General features: G+C 42.8%; 1 protein-coding gene across 1 annotated transcript in view; it reads left to right on the forward strand.

Annotated features, from left to right (window-relative positions):
* The first annotated feature begins 14,627 nt into the window (after positions 1-14,627).
* Positions 14,628-21,446, forward strand: part of mob2a (MOB kinase activator 2a) — a 59,750-nt gene continuing 52,931 nt past the window's right edge. Inside the window, exon 1 of the mRNA XM_058646347.1 lies at positions 14,628-15,142. Coding sequence (XP_058502330.1) covers positions 15,126-15,142 — 17 coding nt within the window. The 5' untranslated portion in view covers positions 14,628-15,125. The remainder of the gene's footprint in view (positions 15,143-21,446) is intronic.

Below are 21,446 nucleotides of genomic sequence, written 5' to 3' on the forward strand. Positions count from 1 at the left end.
GGCCTTTTTCAGTGAGCACAATACTGTGTTAATGAGCGTTTCACTGAGTCCAACAGGAGACAGGCAGAGGTAATGACATTACCAGCATCTCCAGCTGAGTCCCTGTGCTTTTCATGGGCATCCAAGTCTGTGTGTGTGTGTGTGTGTGTGTGTATGTGTGTATGTCTTTATTTCATGGCCATCATGGGAATACTCCCACCATGGTAATAGAATACATAGCAAATCCCACTTTCTCACTCTCTCATGATATAATGAACAGCCTTCCCTGCGTGTTGCGGTTTATATTTATCATCTGGATCATATTGGATAATCCCATCGCAGCATGCTCCCTCATTGCATGCATTGTGTGTGTGTGTGTGTGTACTTGTATCTGTGACCTCTGAAGGACCTTATCTGGCATTAACGCTGACCTCATGGAGACCTAAACATGGTCCTAATGAGGCAGAGCCTCATTTCTAAGGGACCTGGTTAAGTTTAGGGCTAAGTTTTGAATTGTGGTTAAAGGTAGGGTTGGAGATCCTGGAGAAACCGTTGGAGCAGGCTACATTATGAATTCAAAAGTCTCCCTTCTGAAGCTATGCTTCCAGAACCCGGGAATGCACAACGGACACGGATTCCCGAGCGCTGCGCAGCATCGGTAACCTTCTGTACTTTACGGTGATGCTAACTTTTTTGGATACTTGTTCAAATGACAACAACAAATACTGGTCCACTAGAAACAAGGCCACCATGTCATCACTTCTGGGCTTCCAGTTGTCGCCACTGTTCAAACGCAGCACCAATGTTCACTCTGGTCTTGGATCGCTCTGCATCAGCCTTTTTCTTGGCAGTAACTTTCCCAAAAACTCGTTGAATTTAGCTCAGGTGTTGTCATCTGAGCATGTGCGAGAGGGCAGTTTGATTCATCTTTGATCTTGATATCGATCTCCCCCTTTACCTTTAAGGTTATTGTTAGGCCTTAACTGGATGTGGTTAAGGTTAGAGGTGAGGCTTTGTTGTTTAGGCTGTCCAAATGAGTGCAGTGTCCTAAGAAGAGTGGCAGCACTCTCTCTGTCTCTCTGTGTGTGTCTGTGTGTGTGTGTGTGTGTGTGTGTGTGTGTGTGTCCAAGGTGCCCTCAGCTCGTATTTTATGGATCTGCGTCTCAGGTAACTCGCTCGTCTACAGTCTTCCCTCCGCTGTGCTGAAGTCTGCACTTCTCCGCAGGTTTCCTGTTGCCGGCTGAACTGCTCGCCTTAAAATAGCTCTCTGATGCAAGAGTTTGTTTATATTTCAGTTATCTGTGTATTTCCTTATTCAAATGTTGTTGTTTTTAACGTTACAAATATATGGCAGAGCCATGATCACAGGATTATAGGCACAATGAGAGAAAACATCATGACAAAGTGTGAGCATGTGTACAAACATGGGACACTCAGTGGGTATTTTATTCAGCACGCGTGTTTAACTGCTTTATAACCAAATATCTAATCAGCCAGTCAGTGTTGTCGGGCATGTAGACATGGTGATGACGACCTCCTGAAGTTCAAACCGAGCATCAGAATAGTGAGGAAAGGTGATTTATGTGCCTTGGTTGTTGGCGCCAGACAGGCTGGTTTCAGTATTTCAGGAAGTGCTGATCTACTTGGATTTTCAGGTACAACAACCTCTAGGGTTTACAGAGATTGTCTGGAAAAAAATAAAAACGGGAACATATACATTGAGCAGCAGTTCTCTGGGCTGAAAGTGCCTTGTTGTTGCCAGAAGTCAGAGGAGGTCGGCCAGACGGAAGGCAACAGAAGACCAACGCTTCAGACGTTGAAGCGGATGAGTTACAGCAGCAGAAGACCACACCAGGTGCCACGTCTGCTACTTTATTTATCCTGTGTACCTAATAAAGTGGGAGTGCGCATTTGGGAATATGTTGCATGTACACATTGGCAGCGTGAGTTGTGTGCCTAATATGTTGTAAAGATGTGTGTCAAAACCCAAAATGTAAAGAACGGATAATGAGAATATTTTGCAGGGATGTAGGTTTAGAACTTGGCCAAACCGAGGAAGAACTAACTCAATTTTGGTGATGATCTGTATATGAAAACTAAGCAGACTTGGCAGAGGTTTTCCCTCTCTGATGACTCTCTAGTTGTACGTCATGAGATGATGAACGTACCCTTAACTCTCACACCGAGACACATTTTTGTGTTTTTGGCTTTTAATTTATAGAATATTTTATAATATAATATATAATATAATATATACCCGTTCAAATCCAACCACTCTCCAGGTTTCTGGATCTTTATGGACCCAATCTGCTACAGAATATTGGCCCCGCTGGAGCAAAAAGGTTTATTTTTACATTTTTACAAGCCAAAAAAAACAAACATTTCTTGTAACATCATGCTTAGACTTCACAAATCCAACAGTTCAATGTGACATTAACATCCTGAACTGTGCATTTTTGGCAATTCTATTCTTCTGCTGCGGTGTCAAGTGCTTTGTGTGGGACAGACACACAATTGTGGTGACCTGTCTGTGTGCATGAGTGTGTCTATTGCCCATCTGTGTGTGTAGCAAAATGGTTACATTCTGACTCAGTTTGATTTAGTTTGATAATTCACATTCGTATCTAGTTGTCTTGCATGCATCAGACTCTTTCCATGCACTGCGCGCACACCCCTCCATTGTTGCTGGGCTTTGCCGTGCTGCCAGTGCAGGTCAGTGAAGATAATTATTGTCCGTGCATGCTCGCTGTTAAAAAGCTGCGTGCACTCTGTATATATACAGGTATATACGGTATATGTGTGTGTATCCCATCATGTAGGACCACAAAGCGAAGTGACAATTGGATTTCTGTGTCCACACAGCCATTAAAAAAAAAAAAGGACAAAAATCAAACGTGAGTCACGTCTATGGAAAAAATGTGGATCTGAGTCACTTCATTCTGTGAATGTGAATGTAGTCTAAGTCTGTGCTTGTTTGTGTTTCTATATGCTTGCAGGCTGTTTACATGCACGCGCAGTGTTTGACGTTGTGTTTACATCAACAGATGACATGGACACTGTGGGACGGAGACGCTTGTGTAACTGGAACTGGACGCCCGACACATTTACGTATGCATGAATGTGTGCCGCACATGTGCGAGGGTGCGAGTGTTCAAGTGTGCATCTTCCCTCTCACGGTGGCTGATGGGTACCAGACACATCCACACTGAGGGGCAGCCTGGCGCCTCGGTCCCAGTCCTTCTTTATGGAAACAGTTAGGAACCGTTACGTCAACAGGCTACGGCACTCTTTCCCCACTTTTCCACTTGCACACACAACCAAAATGCACTCACGCACGCACATTTTTCACACAACATGCCCCGCTTTCTCTTCCTCCCCCTTCTCTCTCTCTCTCTCACACACACTTTCATCTCTAACACACACTCATTACTCGCTGCTCGAAAGTTGCGTCAGCACAGCATTCCACACTTTTCCACGCGTCACTAGGGGATGACTGACTCCAATCAGCACTTCTTGCCCTTTCTTTTTTCCATGGAAAACTCTTGTCCTTATATAACCCTGGAGTCTGGCAGCCGGCTCACTCCACAATTTCTCCCTGTCTGACTCAGTTTCTGTAACCTCTCTCTCATCCTTATCCATCTCTCACGCGAGCGGGCAAACAGTGGAGCCGTGTGAGCGCAGAAGCCTGGGAGCCTTGTTCTCTCCTTGATGCCAGGCCAAAAGACCATGTTCTCATTATGAGCCACACTGTTCAACATCCCATTCAACGCAGATCTGATTTCACGTTTAAAACCTTTACCTGACCGTCTTCTGAAATGGCGTGCATGCACATACTGTCTTCCACTGCTTTGCCACACTGCCAGTGCATGTTTATGACTCTAGTCCACAGAGGTCTGCCATGGTCCGTGTCCAGTTGTTGGTGCACTCTAGTCATCTTCTTTGATCGTGGATAACAATGGATAGATGCTTCTGATGCATTCGTGTGAACACAGAGGTATGAATTATATCCAGATCTCCAGTATTCACCACAGACTTTCTTCCCTTATATAACCCTGCTGGTCCATGCTGGACTATGCTGGTCCATGCTGGTCCACCACCATCATTTTAGTTTCCATGTTGCTCCATCAGCATCATTATACTGGTCTATGCTGGTCCATGTCGGTCCATGCTGGACTCTGCTGGTCCACCACCATCATTATGCTGGTTCATGCTGGTCTATGCTGGTCCGTGCTGGTCCATGCTGGTCCACCACCATCATTATGCTGGTTCATGCTGGTCCGTGCTGGTCCATGCTGGTCTATGCTGGTCCGTGCTGGTCAGTGCTGGTCCACCAGCATCATTTTAGTTTCCATGCTGGTCCACCACCACCATCATTATGCAGGTTCATGCTGGTCTATGCTGGTCCGTGCTGGTCCATGCTGGTCCATGCTGGTCCACCACCATCATTATGCTGGTTCATGCTGGTCCTTGCTGGTCCATGCTGGTCCATGCTGGTCTATGCTGGTCCATGCTGGTCTATGCTGGTCCGTGCTGGTCCACCAGCATCATTTTAGTTTCCATGCTGGTCCACCACCATCATTATGCTGGTTCATGCTGGTCTATGCTGGTCCATGCTGGTCCATGCTGGTCCACCACCATCATTATGCTGTTCCATGCTGGTGGACCACCAGTTAAACCAGCACCAAACCACCATAAACCTGACATTCACCTTCTTGCCTCAGCACTGAATAGAAAATGGTGCGACAATAAAACGTTATATTAATATTTTAACAGTCTGTACTTCCTGACCGTTAACGTGAGCTGAAAAACTAATGTTAGCTGGTTTTATCATCAACCTCAGTTTGCTCAAGCTAACAGAAGCAGCTACCTCTTAGCTTTAGCCAACTAGCACAAGCTATTGTGTAAGATGTGGTAGAACATCTGATGAAAGGACATAATATATCAATCACTTCTTCAATTCTGTTCCAGCACTTGTTCGTGTGCTATACTGTGGCAAGTGAGATAAAGTCCATCATCCTACCTTCCTTATAAGGACGAACAAATGAGGCAAGAAATCACTGTTATTGGAATGGAATGTGAGATCAAGTGCACATTTGTGTCATACTAGAGTGACACGGTCCATCATTCCACTATGAGCGTAAATGTGCAGCACTTGTGTAAACAGGGAATATGGAAAGTATGACTGTATACTGAATAGTCAGTCTAGGACCACGTGCTGAAGTGACACAAGTCTAAAGAATTGACAATTTTATTTCAGCCCTGAAAAAAGATCAGATCTGAGTCACATCGATGGAAAAAAAAATCCGATGTGAGTCACTGCAGCCTGGTAATCTGAACACAGTCAAAGAATCTTGGGTCAAACACACTGTATTTGTCCGGTCCTCTCTTCCTGCTGCTGCTGCTGCTATCATGCATTCATGAGTCTGTCTTCCATTCAGCTCACTGCAGTTAAATGAGCTGAATAAAAGAACACAGTGAGATAATTAGTGGATTTGAAAGCAGCAACAAGCATGAGTGTGTGAGTGAGTGTGTGTTTGTGTGTGGCCAGTTGTGAGGTGGAGTCCCCGGCTGGCTCTGGGGCTCAGCAAGCAGGCCTCAGGTAATCCAGCTTAATGTAGTCTACGTCGCCATGGCCACCTGTGCGTTACACACCGCAGCGTTGCAGCAAGGCGAGAGGGGGGGGGGGGGTGTCTAGACGGGCAAATCACTGGAAAACAAAGAAAGGCTGCGAGGGGTGAACTGTGCTCTCAGGAGCCTTGGATACACGAACAACGGCGCTCCAAGTGTTGAGTCATATTAACAATCAGGGAAAGATCCACGTTATTGTCAAATCAGACAATATCATATTTCATATATCAAACAGCACCAGAGAGCAGACTCACCATCATTCTGCTTACTCAGGCAGGTGTTGCATAACTGACTGCTGCCACCTACTGCTGGCTCCTGTCCTGTTTGTCCTCTGACAGCGAGGTGAGAGGCGGTCGATACTCTGTCCTCCGCCGGGCAGGACAACAGCAGACTGAGCGTGCGTCAGCCCTCGGCTTTCATTTCACGCCAGAAAGTAAATGAATGGACTCAAAGAAAAGTGTGTGTGTATGAATCTTCATTTCCTGTCTGTTTACTGTGCATGCGAGTGAGGCACACCCTCTGTCATCGGCAGTGTGTGAGCACATAATGCTTACTGAAGCGGTTGTTGCTGCTGACATATGTCTCTGCCTTTCTAAGGGTGGAACAAACTGCAACTCTCTCTCTCTATGAGCATCAGCCCCATCAGCACTCCCTGTAGGTCCAAACCCCATCAATGCATCCACACACACACACACACACAGTCTCTGCTCCTGCCACTATAGTCAGCAACAGTGCATATCCCATATCTAAGCGTCTGCACCTTCACAAAACCACATCCTGGACCACCACCACCACCACCACAGAAGAAGAAGAAGAAGAAGAAGACAGGGCTTCAGGTGGACGGAGACAGCGCTGACACAAGGTCAGACCGTTGCCTCATCTCTCTGACTGATGCAGTTTACCAAGAAAAGTTGATGATCATGACCATAACGTCTAAAAAAAACACACACACACAGCAGTGTGTGTCACTGTAATAGTTTCCCCTCAGCTTACAGAGAGAAGCCAGAACCAACACCACAACTGCCCTGTCCAGTGTTCTTGAAACTTCAGAGTGGCCTTTGTTGACGGTAATGCGGGGCTGCATGACTGCATTATGTCTATATTTACCGCATAAATATAGACGGCACAATTGTCAGATGAGTTCACACAGTGCTGATTAACGCTATCAGCTCCGCATGACTCTCTGCTTCTTAATATAGCAGTGTGAGCACAGAGTGGTGCATTTTATGTCACAGCCGACGGAGGCATGGCAGCAGCACGGCAACCACAATGCAATAGTTCACAGAGACGGCTGCGTGAAATTGGACTATGAGCTAAAAAGGCAAAAGTCCTCATGAAAAGTGGGTTAAGCCGCGATGTTCAGTTGGATTTAACAATAGTATTCTTTTTCGATCGTAGTTAGCTTTAAGCTTCTCACAAATGGCAAATGTCTGCTTTTTAAAATGTATGTAAACACTGCGTGTATACATACATGCATGTGTCAGTCCCAGCTGCTGCTGTTCCTTCATGATGCAGCTCCAAGTTTCCTGGATGCAGTCAGTGTGAATGAAAACACACGGCTTACTAAAGTATTGTAAAAACACAAATGTAATGTGTGGGAGAGGGAGTGCGTTTGTTTTGTTTGTTTAGGTTTGTTTTAGTTAGGCATGTTAGACATGTTCATTTGATTTGAGCGAACCTGAGAAAGTCACAAGCACAACGTACTGTTCACTCATGAAGATGATTCAGTCAAGTTATTTCCGTGTGCCGAGGTTTTTCAAATGTTCTTGCTTATATTTTGGGTTCCTGCAAACCAGCCAACACCTGTACAGTATGATTCTTGTTCTCTTTTTTCTGGTTTCTTTGTTTGTCTATAAATAGATTGAATATATTTGGTTTGTGGACGAAACGAGACGTTTGAGGATGTCGCTGTTTTAAAGTTTCAGGGTTTTTTACCCCTATTTTATGGAACATCTAATTAATTAATCAAGAAAATAAATGACAGGTGAACTGATGATGAAATCTAGAGCCACACAGTTGGTGTAGTAGTTAGCACTCGGGTTCATGACCCAGTTGGAACAAGGGCCTTTTCTCCATGGAGTTTGCATGTTCTCCCCGTGTGTGTGTGTGGGTTTCCTCCCACAGTCCAAAAACATGCAGTATGGGATTAGGCAGATTAGACACTCTAAATTGACCGTAGGTGTGAGAGTGGATGGTTGTTTGTCTCTATATGTGTCCCTGTGATGGACTGGCGAACTGTCCAAGGTGTACCCCGCCTTTTGCCCTATGTCAGCTGGGATTGGCACCAGCGTCCCTCATGACCCTCATGTTACTGTTTTTATTTGAGCCGTTATTGACCGATTAACATAGTAATGATGTGGTAAATGATGTTCTACATGTGATGATTTGGAGGGTCAACGATTGCTATTATATATACGTATACATACGTATATGCTTGTGTGTCTAACAAGCACAAAGACGAAGGCCGAGCCTGTTTGCTGCTGACACACAGTGTCTGTGGCTGCTTCTCTGTTATCGTTTCTCCTCTCTCTGCCTATGACCTCAGAGCCACATGCAAGCTATTTCTGTGCAGTTGCTTCTGGCTGAAAATGACTTCATGTCTGATTAGTTTGAAACAGTGGTGTGTGGGGGGGAAGGGGAAGCTGGTGGTGGGGGGGGGGGGTTATTATTGTGTATGTGGAAAATTGACTTTATTAAAACAGAATGCTTTGACTGGTTTATTTGAGGTTTGATGCACTGGAGGCAATACTGCGCTGTGCTGTGCTTCCTCTTTTGTAAATCCCAAATGGTTCTCAGTGCCTTTCCAACCAACCAGTCATTCTGTTCTTTTTCTTTTTTTGTTGTTGACCTCCTCTCTGCACATCCCCCCCTTCTCTCTCTCCTTCACCCCACAATGTCCTATCTTTTCTTATACCAACAACCAGTTTACTCGTGTCTGCAGTTTCAAAACCCAAGTCCCTCTTTTCTTTCCTCCACCTCCTTATTTCTATGAGTGTCGTGCTGGAGCCAGGTAGGTCTGCAGACATGAGTAATGTGGCTTTGACTGACTCAGACACCAAGACATCAGCCGTCAGTGTGGAGCCAGGAATGACACAAGCACAAGAACAAACACACACACACACACACACACACATACACTGTATACAGTGAATCGACACAGACTTGGTGGTGCCAGCCAAACAAGAGGTCATTATCATCACCTTGCATTGTGTGATCATTATTGAAAAACAGAAAATGAACTCAGCAGCGATGAGATCACAGTGTTAACAGTAAACATGTCTATGACACACACACACACACACACACACACACACACACACACACACTGCCTTTGTGCCTTGACTAGTGAGGTGTTTACATTCAAATATGCTACAAACTGCATGTTGACAAAACACACACACACACACACACCATGCTCTGTCATAAATGTGTCATGTTGTTTGTGAACAAACTGTTTTTTTGTCCGTGCTGCTGCATCACAGAAATGAGATTTGTTAGAATGATCTTTACAATAAGTGTGAGTTTTTAATCACTAAGAATTCTATCTGTGAGCAGCATAACTTAAAAGGTTTGAAACGTTTGGATTCCATTTTCTGAGGATACAGGTTGGGACCCAGTGAAGAGGAAAATAGGGGAGTGTTGCTGACACTGTGGGAAACTGAGCGGCCTTGGTGCTTTCTTTCGTTATTATTTAAACTACTGATGAGGAAATTAGCTGATCATTAACTTCTTCTTCTTTCTTTATTTTTAAATGCCTTGTGTGTTTTTCTTTCACGTTCCTTTTCGTCTCCATATTTGGAATCAAGCACCTCCAATCAAAACAATAGATGTAATTTTATGAGGTCATAAATAGCCCTTTGCTACAAAATAAACGCCACATCTAGTTATTGTGCAATTTATGGGGAAAAAAAATATATACACAAGAGCACAACACACACACACACACAGTCCTCCCTGCATCTATTAAGTATTTATTATTCATGCAAGAGTAATGTGAGGTGTCTCCAGTTTAATGCCTGCTAATGGCTTTTTGAGTTACCGCTGCCAGCTATGAATAAATCATATCAGTCATGCTGCCGCCAATACCTCACTCAACCTGGCAACCCTGAGCTGATCTATAGGTATGTGCTGTGCTGTGTGCATTTGTTACCTCTTTAGGACATTTTCTGACAAAAACACTGACCTTGTCAGGACCGGTAGTCCTCATGGAGACCAAAACCTGGTCCTGAGGCAGAACCTCATTTCTGAGGAACTGGTTAAGTTTACAGCTAAGGTTTGAATTGTTTAAGGTTGTTGGGAGGTTGGAGATAACACTAAGCTGTCCAAATGAATGGACGTCAGTGCGGATAAGTAAACAAAACTGTGTGTGTGTGTGTTCCCTTTCACATTTTAAACTCTTTCTGATCCAAAACTCTTTCATTCAAAACCAAAGAGTTTAAAAAATGTAAAAGCCCGAGGTCTGTTTTGTTTAATAATAATAAATGTGCGTTTTTCTGTGCAGCAGGTTATAAGTCACTCTCCACAGTCTTACGTACCTAAACTTTTTGTGTTTGTTCACTTTGATTTAATGTCTTTCAACTTCGATTTCAAGGTTCGATTCCCGGCTCTGCTAGTCTACGTACTGATGTGTCCTTGGGCAAGACACTTAACCCCACGTTGCTCCTGACAGTTGTGCTGGCAGCGTGTGTCCGTGAGTATAAAAGATGAGTGATAGATACATAGATGTGTGTGAAAGCAGCTTCGAGTGGTCACCAAGATTAGAAAAGCACTTTAAAAATATGAACCATTTAACCGACCGGTGACACGTTTCTCTCTGCAGTTAATCACAGGAGTGTTTGGTGCATGCATTGCAGCCATTTTCACACGTTTTAGCGGGAACAGCGCAGGTGTTACCCGTCACATTAACGCTGGCTCTGCTCAGTCAGGACAAAGTAGTGGTGCAACAGCACATCTGCAGCATCTCAATGGAACACAGCCATGATGATGAATTTGAGTAACCGGCCCATCGGTCCCTGGATCCTGAGCCGACCACTTGCCAAAAGGTTGTGGTGGGAGGTTCAGAAAGAAAGGTAACTCCAAGGTGACCTATACATTTTTGGTTCAGCAGTAGTTTTGTTTTTTGGTTCATTTTGTTCCCTTTGAAACGTGTAGTAGTACCTATGGTAGCTTTCAGTTATCGTTTAAACTCAAAAAGTGTTTAGTTTGTCCATTAAACACATGGTGGTCCAACATGGAGGCCACAGTAGAGAAGAGCCATTCCTTTATCACCATTTTAAATTAAATTTCTGCTAAATAAAAGTAATTTCATCTAGATTTTACAAACTGGACCTTTTTGAGTTAAAAGTAAATAAAATCACTTATACTGTGCAGTTTAATTTTGCGTCTTGATTATTGATTGTCCTGTGTGTCCTTGTTTCATATTTGTAAAAGGGGATGTGAGGCAAATAAAACTGTGTAGCTGTAGACACGTGACGTATGAGTTATTTTCTACAACAGACACTTCCTGTTATGTGTGCTACGTCAACAGCCTATTTTTAGTCACTTATATTTCCTTTTCCATATCTTCTGTGCATGAATATAATGTGTAATCAATTCCATGCAGTCTCGTCCACATTTAAACCCAATAAAGCTGATAATGATAGCTTTTAAAGGACGCAGTCAGATTGCAGCATATCTCTCAGGGAGTATGACAGTGGATGCAGATTTCCCTCACTCACAGCAGAGGGAGGGGGGTGATGTGGAATGGGAATCATATCGACCGCTGGATGGCTCAGTATTGACGGGCAGATGGATTTCAGGAAGTGACCTTGGCTAACTCAGACGAGCACCTGACCAGAGCCCGGCTCGTTTTCCCACAGAGCTCGTCTCTGGCACCAGCTCTGACAACACACTCTGAATACACGTGATGTCTTTGATCAGCGCACACCGACTGTAGGCCAGTGCATGCTTAAAATGCATCTTCAATTTGGTAATGTCTAAAAGAGATGGTGGAAGATGGTGGAGGAGAGAGAGAGATAGTGTAAGTGTAACACTGCACAAACAATAAGACTCACAAGTTTACACCAGTGTTTCCTCCAGTCCCATTTCAAAAATACAACTTGCATTAAAGGGCCGGTTCACCAAAAGGACATATTTACTCACTCTATTGATTTGGAATGTACAGTAGGTAGAAATATTAGCATGGGATATCAAACATTAAACTGTTTTCATCGTAAATGACAATTGTTTTATTCATTCACCTCCCTGTCACACCTGGACAAGGACTTGGACCCAATTGCACAAAATAAAACTTATTTTGAACATGCAACAAAAAAAACACTCTTAAGAGCGAAAAACTTGAGTAATCAAGTATTTTTTGGTCCATAAAATGCCAGTAAAATGTTGAACATTTTTTATCTGTCTTTCCCAAACCTGGAAATGATGATATTCTTTAATGTCTTATTTCGTCCACAATCCAAAATGATTCGGTTTTAATGATTTCTTTGTCAAATTGAGCAAACAAACCAGAAAATATTCACATTTAAGAAGCTGAAATTAGAAAGCTTGTTTTAATTATTCCCTTTACCTTCGCTGCCTAGACACTGTTGTCACTTTTAAAAAGCAGTTAAAACTTTTTTAAAAATCAGACTTTTAGTTAGACTTGGGTTCTCATTGTTTTTTCTTTTTCTATTGTGTTTTCCTGTTTTTTGTTTAAGCTATCAGTACTTGATGGATTTTACTTGTCCCGGCCTGTGAAGCAATTTGTGATTTCATATCTGTGAAAGGTGCTATATAAATAAAATTTATTTAGTGACTTTCTTACTACTTAGGATGTCAAATATTAAGCATTAGGAAGAAAAGGTTGGTAGTGAGTGAAAAACTGAGGTCCTCTTTGCACAGGCCTACAGTCAACAAACATACCGCACCGCCCCCATGTGGCTGATACAGGCATTACATTAACTAAGATCGTTTCAAATGATTCTATCAGCCCTCGCGTCAATCATAACTCTAACTCCGCCCCTGTGTGAACTGATTGGCTAACAGCTGGGCGCCGGAGTGTCACCGAGCCAATCACGTGGCTCTGCCTTCTGTTAACAGGGCTCCTGTGCCTGATGCCCTTTCCGTGCCTGCGTGCTACTGTTATTTATAGAAGCCCGGGGATGCACAGTGGAGCATGGAAGGGGAAGATGAAGAGAGGGAGGAATTAAAAAAGAGGGTGAGACAGAAAAACAAGGGGGAGGAGAGAAGCTGATTTCTTGCTCTAATGATTTCTTAGGGAGAGAGAGAGAGAGAGAGAGAGAGAGAGATGGACAGACAAGAGGGGACCAGTAATTTTTTTTTGGACACATATTGATCCCATCATTGCAAACTGCATCAGCCTGATTGATAGTTGTTTTTATAGAGGAACATGAGCAAAAAATAGAGGAGGGAGAATGGAAATAGCTATTTAAAAGCCATTGTAATGTTCATTGTATGTTGAAATGCAGTCCTGTAAAAAAACAACAATCTATAATTGAAAAAGGCCACAATAATTACATTACATGTCATTTAGCAGACGCTTTTATCCAAAGCGACTTACAATGGAATTGAGTACAAACTTGCAACCATGATTTTTTTCGCACACAGGGTATTGGTCTTAACCACTGAGCCACTCCACCCATAACAACGCCTGAATCAATTCTTTCAATCCTTTGACTGTTGAAGTGACACGGAACAAGTATGAGCTCACTCAGATTTTAATCTTCCCTTAGGTAAAGGAAAGGTAAAGGTTACAGGAGGCACTAATGCAACATTAGTGATGCCAACTGCCATAAACCACCAAAGGAGAGAGCAGAATGGCACACAGGTCATAGAGCACACCGTGATATCAGCAGCTGCACATAAAGCTCACTTTTTTTTTGACGGGGAACAGTCTGTGTCTGAGAACAAGTGAAAAATGGTTGACACCAAATAATAATTTAGTAAGTGAAATATTGTTCATTACTGTAACTGTAACCGTGGCTGCACAGGCTTCACAGAGAGGGATCAGTGCACATGAGCGCCTTTCTGTTGAGAACTGTGGCCACTAATGACATTTCACTGGGTTCTTTGTCCCAGGGGTTGTTTGTGTGCTATGTGTTCTAATGGTGAAAATGACAGCAGTCTATATTAACTGATAAGCCTTGGGTCATAAATTTGCTATTGGGCACCCAATGACCTCCACCTGTCCCTCTCTCTGTCCCTGTCACCTCATTCTCATCAAGTACAATGGCCTACAGCTGACTCCCATGGTAGCTTCATTAACTGACTCTGATCTGTTGTTATTTTACGTCAGTGGCACACAGTTGCATTTAGTCAATCCATTTAATTCATCAATTTCTTTACAAAAACAAAATCCTGAAACATTTGTCCACAAATCTACAGTTCCTACACCAGAAGATAGCTTTACAGAGACTATATTCTATGATGTGACTCCTCATCAGAGGTTATATATATGTACATTTTATGAGAAGTGATTATTTGTCTCATTTGAATGACTTGTGTGGAATGTGTGTGTGACAGACTAGATGGGACATCAACAGCAGATGTAAACCCTAACTTGCTTTTTTAATGAACAGCATGTAACGTAACATGCAACACCACACATGCAACAAATTAAACTAGATAAATAAAAAGGACAAACACAAAAATTAACATGGTAAAGTGAGGTGTTAATGTAAAGAGTATTGCAGAGTTGGAGAAGTTTAATATTTTTTGATGTCTGTCAGGTTTGATTATTTGATAATATAATTCATTGAAAGGTGAAACAATGTGAATGAAACTGAAAAAGCATATAAGATAATACAATTACTCAGATCTTCAAAGGAACTATACTTTGGATTGACATCAAATCTTAACATTATGTCTTAAGACAATGGACACAAATTACAGATCCACATATCCACATATCCAATGCTTCTCATGTCCACAGTCACGCATTTTACGCACAGGAGAGTCACAGTGGGTCGGGTCTGTGTTTACTTCCGGACTCAGATTTAGACCTCGCTCTGAGAGCAGCAGCAGCAGCAGCACCAGCCTCAGCCTCAGCCTCCTCCTCCTCCGTGGATGTTCAGGCTGTCAGCCATACAAGGCTTCATGACAGAGGTTACAGGGTTGACCAGCGGCACCTCAACAAACCCTCTGCAGACTGGACACCGCCACTCCGGGCGGACCCCACACCGCTTGTCCCCCCGCTCTCCTCCGCGCTCAAAGTCACTCAATGCTGCACTGCCTCCTCCAGCTAACAGGCTGATCTGACTGAGCTCCTGCCACTCAATGATCCGAGCTAACTGAGGATCAAAACAAGGACAATCGCTCAAAGTTTCAGCGGCGTTTGCGTTTGACCGGCCGGGACCCAGCATCTGAAGAGACACGGGCCCCGAGGACAGCGACGAGACTCGGGGGGGCCAGGCAGCCAAGGCAGCGAGTGTGGTGGCTACATAGACTAGGAGCTCGCCTCCAGCTCCTGGTGGATTTACCCCTGCCAGCTAACGTTAGCTCAGCTAGCTACAAGCAGCACCATGGACTGGTTAATGGGGTGAGTACAGAGAGCTAACTTCTCCACTGACAGTTTAAACTGCGCAGTCGGTCAGTGCACATAGGGTCTGACACCTCCGTGGTCACTGTGAGGCAGCTGAACAGTCGGGTTCCGCTCTGTTCTTTTTCCATTTTGACGCGTTAATCTGCCTCTAAGCGGCTGGCATGTTGCTTAGCAAAGGCTAGCCCTGCGATGCTAGCATGGTAGCAGAGCTGGCAACGGTGTCATCCTGCAACGGCACAACCGACATAATGTTTCTCAAGAGCTTGCGTTATTTCTGTGCACTCTTAACCAGCCAACGACGGCAGCGCCAACATAAGGTCGTAAGAATATCTGTGTGCGGAAAGCTTATTTATAGAGAAGGTTTACACAGCAAAATAGCCTAGCATTAGCAGCCTGTCATTCTGGCTAAGTAAGGTGGCTGTGCCCGCTTTGAGTTTATTTCCTGGGCAAGGTGCGCCGGTTTATGAGAAATACTGTTCCAAAAGTGACGCTAAACTCCCGTAAGTGCAGTCACCTGTTAGGTGCACACTCGGGAGGGAAGATAAGCAAAGATTAACCAGATGTTGCGTGATTGCTGTGAGTGATTTAATCGAAACACTCTTGTTCCTCCTGGTTCACAGCCTTGTGAAACTATCGCCCTGCTGTAGCAGGTGACAACTGATAGAAGCTCGTTATGATGATGATCTGTCACTCTATGTTGATATTTTATGTTATTATGTTGTTTTGCATGTCATTAGTTTGGTGGTAAATACATCTGTATGTATCGTCAAGACAAGACATTGATTTGGTTTTCTTAATGTCATGTAAACACCTTAATCCGACTAGAATCGAGCTAGTCTTAGTCGGATTAACATGATATTATTGCGATTCATAGTTCGATTACTCTTGCATGTACACACTTAGTTGGGCTGGAGTTGTACTCGGCGTTCTGCGCATGGGAAATTTCCTCCCTGGTCTTTGACCTGCAAGTAGACAGAGATGATGTAGAAACTGCAGTACTGTTGCATGGATCACAGTGTTCCTGTTAAAGCTATCACATCAGTCATGAGATGGACTAATATATCAAAGCAGGTGGCAGACAAATCCTGGTATAAATAATCAAATCAGCAATGGTTGAGTTCCATTTAGCTTCCCCAGTTTCAGGGTGCATGCTGGCTCACTATGTGGTCTTCCCTCAATCTGCATTTTCAATTTGGGCATTAAAAAGTGAGTGTAAACATAATAATATGGAAAATAATGATAAAGAAGTTGGCATATCGTTAAAAGGAAAATGCAAACAAAAGCAGTGGAATCAGGTTCAGTGAAGACTGAACCTAGTGAAGAGACTAAAATGTCTCTCAGCTTCCGCACATTCCTCGACTTGGTGCAAGAAGCAAATATTACTACAGTAATATGCGGAGACAACAATGAATTGTGTCTATGTATCAACAGCCCCCGGTGCTCTTGTCACCAAGTTGCTTCTTCCTCATCTTCTGTGGTGACGGGAAACATTTAAATTTTGTGCCACCTACTGCTTATGTTGGTGAACTATATTCTCTTCACAGCAGTTGATGGAAACAAATAAATGTACATTTTCTTCAACAAAATTCTTGAGAATTTGATTTAGATTTGCAATACATTTCAATGGAAAGTAGGTCAATGTCATAATCTCCTGATTTACACCAACTGTACAGAGCCATCATTAACGTTGCCGGTACTTTTCCTGCTAAAACATGTCCAAATGTCTGCTGTGATACGATCCCAGTCTGTTGTCATAGAACTCAGATATATTATTCGGTCTAAATCCCCTATTTGCAATAAACTTAAAGTTACTGGATTGTCTGATCACAAATCAGTTGACTTATAATTCACAGTTCAGGGTGTGCTTTTTTCTCTCCCCATGCATAGGGATAAATGTTAAGCTGTAATAAGAATACACACATTTATCCTATGGTGATAATATTGGGTCTTTTATACAACACAAGCTTTCTCTGACTGTGATAATGTTTTTGTTTTTTTTCCTCTTACAGCTCACATTTTGGGGCAGCTCAGGGTTTAAAAAGGGGCGGAGGGGTGTTCCCTCTCATCATGACATTTTGGCTGAGAGATAATAAAGCAATCCCCGACCTGTCTAACAGCTACTGCCACCACTGTTTATAAAATGTTAGCTGTGCCAAGGATGCTTAGTGTTTTGGTCCGATTGGCTGGTCTGTTGCTTAGCAGGGAATCAGAGACACTGCATTACAAATCTAAAGTTTGTGTGGATTACTCATAGATTATGAGCTGTTAGTGTGAAAAGCTTGGTTCACACCTAATGTACCTTGGTTTTGCTCATTACTTTTTTGTCAAATATCATCCTGTATTTGTATGAACTATGTGGAGGATAACATGTACAGTAATTATGGAATATCATGCTATTTTCTATGAATTGCCTGTGTTTTATGAGTGGTTTGCTCAATGAATACTTTCTTGTAGTTTTAGTAAGTTCCCTCCTACTAACACTTGTTTTCCTGCTTCTGGTGGCTGTTTCTTGCATTGACTTGTCTCAAGTTGCATCAGTTCTCTGTGATGCCAACGCAAATTGGTGTTTTTTTTAAATCTAATTTCACTGAGTCACTGACATGAAATAATCATTTCTTTGCCCCGGCTGTTGGTGCGGCTTTCAGATCTAAACTTGTTTGCTCAGTGATCTGCTAGGAATTCACGAGCAACACCCAGTTACGTCTCAGTGTTAGAGAAGCTTAGGAAAGCGAAGAACCAGAGAAAAGAAGGCCCCTGCCTGCTCTTTAATACCTACTTTATATCAAGTTCCATTCTCCATCTAAGCAAAATAAAATATTTAATAATATTTCATGAAGTCTTAAATAAGTCATCTGAAATAAGGTGATGTCATTTCCAAAAGAAAAAGTGGAGTTGAGGCCATGAATGAGTTAACCAACCACGTAATAACTCTGAATAACTGACCTACGGTAAAGGACGGCACAGCCAGGATGGACAGAGGCAGATAAAGTGGAGATGATGGAGAGATGGAGCTTGATGATGAAAGGAGGAGAAGGAGGCATGGTGTAAGCAGCTGATCTGGGTAGAAATATGCAGATGTAGAGAGAGTGAGAGATGATGATGCAGACTGAACGAAAGAAGAGAGACTGATGAGGGAAGGGTAAGGTGATCTTAATAGACGGAGGAAGGGGACGTGACACAATTTTGGCCAACAGATGGAAAAAGAGGGAGGGGTGGAGGAAAGGGATATGAGTGTTTCTGATGGAATCGTTGGTTAAGAGAGTATAATAGAGGACATTAGCAGGTGGGGGGGAAGGGATGGTGTAGTTAATGGGGAAGATGAAGCTCTTCCATGGAAGTCTGTAGCAGATAACGACCCTATGACAATTTACTAATGGTGAATCTGTAAAGATAAAGATCTAGAGATATTGATATGGACATTTATGTTGAGCGTGTATAAGAACACATCTTTTCTGTGTTTTCTGCCAAAAGTTAACACCAATGTAAGCAAATATGTGTTGGTTGCACCTCTTGGAGTCTTATCTTTGTGTTTATTTTTGAAAGAGCATATTCTTCAGAGCTCAATGACTGACTTCATCTGTCCAGACTACAAATCAGACAGGATGCTAAATCATCGGAGGAGACACGCCATGCCTAAATGCGTCTCCTCCTGCTGGGTGAAATGAGCAGGCTTTGACAGATGTTTAATCCTCTTGCTTTTGAGTGATGGATTGGTACTGCTGAGCAAATGAACAAGAGAATGGAAACTGCAGCAGCTAAGTGGAGTTTTCTTTTTAGGCTGCCTGACCTGAGATCTAATGAACACTTAGCTCATATCACCTGTGATTTAATGGCTTATAGGCAGCTTATCATTATCATGCATCTTGAGAGTAATGCTTGTAATGGTATGAAAGATTCCAGTAATGAAGGGCCTGCTTGATGTAACATCTAATTTTTGTGAATTTTAGGCTTGATGTTTACAAGGTTTTTCACGTTCTTGCATTTGATCAATAATGATTACTTTCTCCATGAGTCATTTAATCTGTGAAATAAGCAAAAATGTTGAAAAGGGCCATTCATAAGTTCACATGTCTTATTTAAAACGGTCTTTACTTTCCCACATTAGACAAGAACAGACAAATTATGGAAATTATGTGAAATTAAAAACATTACGTCAGAGAGTCTAGGAACCAGAAGATGTCTGATCATTAACTGACCATGGATCAATGGTAGAGCGGGTTGGGTTTTGATCCCCGGTTCTGCCAGTCTACATGTCATCATCTCCTCAGTGAAAGTTTACTTCTTACTTCTAATTAGGCTTATTGTTTGGAGAGAAGCAGGCATGACATAGTTGTCCTTGCATCTTCCAAATCTGTAACCCCCAAAACATTAAGTGGTGCATCTCAGAGCTACAGCAAAGCTGTCCGAGATGTAGATGTCACCTGTATGAAAACAAAAGACAATGCTGTTTTTTTTTCTTCTTTCCTCATCTTTGTCTGCAGTGTCAGGTGACCTGTCTGATGCCAGATAGGGAAGGGGAATTCACCAGAGACACTTATAGCCTAAACTTCCTCTATGATGAGAGATATCTGTCTATTTGCAGTGTTCCATGTCACCTTCGTGGCTCTCATTTGTTCTGGTCTCTTACGTGAGCTATTCACAGGTGTGATCCTTTGTAGGAATGTACTGTATTTTCTCAATGATTTTGTGGCTCAGATCATGTGTGACCATGTCTGTATTTTACATTCAAAAATACGAAAGCAGGGAGCACCTCATGGACTACATAGACTACTTCACACTGTCTTCATCAAAAGAAAAACTAATATGTTGAATGTATCCAAAAATACCAGTACATCAGCCTAATAAATCTCTTTTTACCCTATCGACACAATAACTGATACAGTTCTGAGCTCAAACATGAGAAACTGTTCTAGTATTTTGGGTGGTGGTGGTGGTTGTAGTTTCAATTTGTGCGAATAATATCCTTCTTAAGTTTTTGACTTTGTACATGTGCTTGTTTGTAGATGTTCCCATTGGGGATTTATGCAGCACACTACAGCCATGTCCTCACACAACCCCACTGCCTTATTTCCATTTCCACAACACAGCGTACACCACTGCTCACCGTCTCAGCCCAGATGGCTGTTTCTGCTGCTCATGCTGCAGATGTGGTGCTGATAATAGGCACTGACAGATGAGCAGACCTCATCTCAAAGCTGTCACCGGCTCTGGAATAGAAACTAACTGACACTGTCACAGTTTTGCTTGGTTTAGTCTAGGATGGAGTCTGACTTTGGTGTCTTTTTTTTTTGTAGCTGTGAAATCCACCACAGTGTTTGTTTATCAGGCTTGACCTGAGTGCTGTGCAGCTGTCAGCTCATCAGAAAGTGTCAGTGTCCGCCTGGGAAAGAACCGTTGACCGGCATGTTACTGTGCGACTGCAAAGAGAGCTTCTGTTGGCATTCTGTGTGTCAGAGGCTACAGTGAGAATCCCTCTCCATTAACAGCCACTTTATTGTGTCTGGCACTGATGTTACTTCACGACTACACACCCAACACAGCCCAGGACAAGATTTCTGAGGCCTAGCCAGCCCAACCTTCAGTGGACTGTAACGTGCTGTGGTTTTTACAAATTCACCTTGTGTTGCGAGTGGCAGTTAGCCCTGTATCTGTACACACATTGGCTCACCACAGTATCCAACCCTGAGAACAATAACTCAGTGGTTCACACCATTTTGCTTTTGAATGACAACCTTTGAGTGATGGTGTTAGGTGCATTACTTATTCATAAACACGTCAAGTTTCCAGTCAATCAGTCAGCGAAGGACTCGTATGTCAGTGCTGGAGCGGAGGTTGTTATTGCTGAACTGGATGTGTGCGATTAAGTCTTGAGCAGAGCCCGACAAGTCATTTCCAGACCTTGGTTAAGTGATTAATCATTAAAGCCACACAAGCATGCTTTATTTCTTTGCAATTAATGGTGTTCCTTGATTCAGTTTGTTGCGTTTTATTGTCTTACAAGTTGACAAATTGAACATATTTATGTTGCTGTCATTTGGTAGAACAAATTATGATTTCTAAAAGTGTACGGGAATGTTTCTCTGTGCCATTTGATTGAATAAATGAATAAACAAACTCCTTTGCTGGGCAACATTTGTCCAATTTGCAAGCTCTATACTTAGAGCTTTAAAAAAAGAAATCATGTTCATTTTGACACTGTGGTATATGTTTTCCCCATAAAAGCAGCAGCTAAAATATTAAATCTTGATTCACATGAAGGCTTTTCAACTAGATGCAGGCAACTGCGCAGGCACTGATATGT

Source organism: Solea solea, chromosome 12 (genome assembly GCF_958295425.1).
Source record: "Solea solea chromosome 12, fSolSol10.1, whole genome shotgun sequence".
Taxonomy (NCBI): domain Eukaryota; kingdom Metazoa; phylum Chordata; class Actinopteri; order Pleuronectiformes; family Soleidae; genus Solea; species Solea solea.